This window comes from Sapajus apella, unplaced genomic scaffold (assembly GCF_009761245.1).
Source record: "Sapajus apella isolate SASKATOON/1434 unplaced genomic scaffold, GSC_monkey_1.0 scaffold164, whole genome shotgun sequence".
Lineage (NCBI taxonomy): Eukaryota > Metazoa > Chordata > Mammalia > Primates > Cebidae > Sapajus > Sapajus apella.
The window spans coordinates 1,584,271-1,585,995 of NW_022437104.1; the positions used below are offsets into that span (position 1 = coordinate 1,584,271).

Here is a 1,725-nt window from a genome sequence, read left to right on the forward strand (position 1 = left end):
GGCCCTCCCAAGTTGCTGGGATTGCAAGCGTGAGCCACCGTGCCCGCCCCCGAATGTGTAATTTTTTGAGACACCCAAAGTGCTTCAAAGCAAGCAGGAACAGATCTTAATCCATGAAGAGACAGTCAGGTCTGTCCCTTGAGGTGCCGTGGGCATAGAGGGGCTCAGATGTGTTCCTCTACCTTTGACATAGACACAGATCATCCCCCTACCTCCCCCAAGGATTTAGAGTCACGAAATGTAGCAAGTGAGATACCCCACAGGAGCAGAGATGCAGGTCCCCCTCCGTGTAATGTTGAGAGGCAGTGATATCATTCATTACCTGGCAGTGCAGTGCATATGGTCTCTCCCCTTCACCCAATGTAGTGGAGCTCACATCTGTTTCTCTCCACCCAGGGTAGAATCACTGACCCCCCTCCTGCCCCTAAGTATTAGGGCTGATCTATTAATTTATAGCTATATTGCCTGCCCCCTCCACACACCACCCATGCAGAGAACCAGAGGCCCTATTTCTTTCAGTGTTAGTGTGCTGCTGACTTCAATCAGCATAAAAGATGAAAGTTGTCACAGTCTACTTCCCACAGAAGGGTCCAGAATAACTCACTGCAGGTAAGGTCCAGACCCACTTATTCAAAGCTGCATAGTTGTGGCGTCAGGCATATCGATCCTGCCCCACAGCCCTCTCCAGGGTAAAGAGACCCAGGACCCATCCCCACAATCTAGAGATAAACAGATCTGTGGTTCTTTTCCCATGTAGCAGAAATGCACACAACCACTTTGTGAATTTCCCCAGTTTCTCTGTACCCCAGAGTAGAGGGACAGATGATAATCCCCCCAACCCAAACCACCAAGGTATAGACCCCAGGCATATGCAGGCACAGATTTTTACTCCCTTCTCCAAGATTTTGTACTTATCTCAGTCCATATAGACACGCAGGTAACAATCCCTGTTCTCAGGCCCTCTTTCCCCAGGGTAGACTCCTGGGATCTATTTACCCCCTTCCCCACCGTCTCTCCTAGGTAGATGAGATATAGAATTCCCTACTTGGGAAAAGAGGCACTATTATTGGCCCATATAGAAATGGACCATCCTTGCATGCCCCTTTCCCCTCAGTGTGAAGGGGTTTAGCACTAGTTTCCTACCTAGGGTATAACACTACAGTGTGGAGGAATCAGGACCAAGGCCCCATCTGATGCATTGAGGCACTGACTCCACCCAGGATGAGGTTGAGACCTATCCCTCCCTTTGGGTAGTGTGACACTCTCTTCCCTGTGTGGACTCAGCCATACGAGGCTCTAGCTCCAGCTTCTCCCAGTTTTCCTAATTGTTATGGCTTCCTCATAATGTTCTTTAACCTTTTACCTTTAGGGGACTTAGGCGGAGGCTTGTGGCATTGTGTCTCCCCGCTGTCTTCAAATTGCTTCTTCTCCCATTCTGACAGGAAGAGAGCAATTGGTCGTCACGATGAAACTTAGACACAGTGAGTTTCCTTTACCACCCCTCCCAATCCTGTGCTTTTAATGAATGTTCATAGAATTTCACAGTAACTTTTTCTTTTTTTGTTTTGAAACAGAGTCTTGCTCTGTCGCCCAGGCTGGAGTGCAATGGTGCGATCTCAGCTCACTGCAACCTCCACCTTCCGGGTTCAAGTGATTTTCCAGCCTCAGCTTCTTGAGCAACTGGGATTACAGGTGCCCACCACCACACCTGGCTAATTTTTGTAT

General features: G+C 48.9%; 1 protein-coding gene across 5 annotated transcripts in view; it reads left to right on the forward strand.

Moving 5' to 3' along the window:
- Window positions 1-1,725, forward strand: part of GNL3L (G protein nucleolar 3 like) — a 34,013-nt gene that overhangs the window by 1,377 nt on the left and 30,911 nt on the right. For 2 of the 5 annotated variants that reach the window (XR_004265123.1, XM_032267022.1), the window contains exon 1: window positions 1,465-1,481. Coding sequence is in view for 3 of the 5 variants with exons in the window: in XM_032267023.1 (XP_032122914.1) it covers window positions 1,466-1,481 (16 nt within the window). In the remaining 2 variants the exon portion in view is untranslated. Of the gene's footprint in view, window positions 1-519; window positions 610-1,369; window positions 1,482-1,725 lie in introns of those variants that run through there. The other 3 variants (XM_032267023.1, XM_032267025.1, XM_032267024.1) reach the window with 3 other exon arrangements.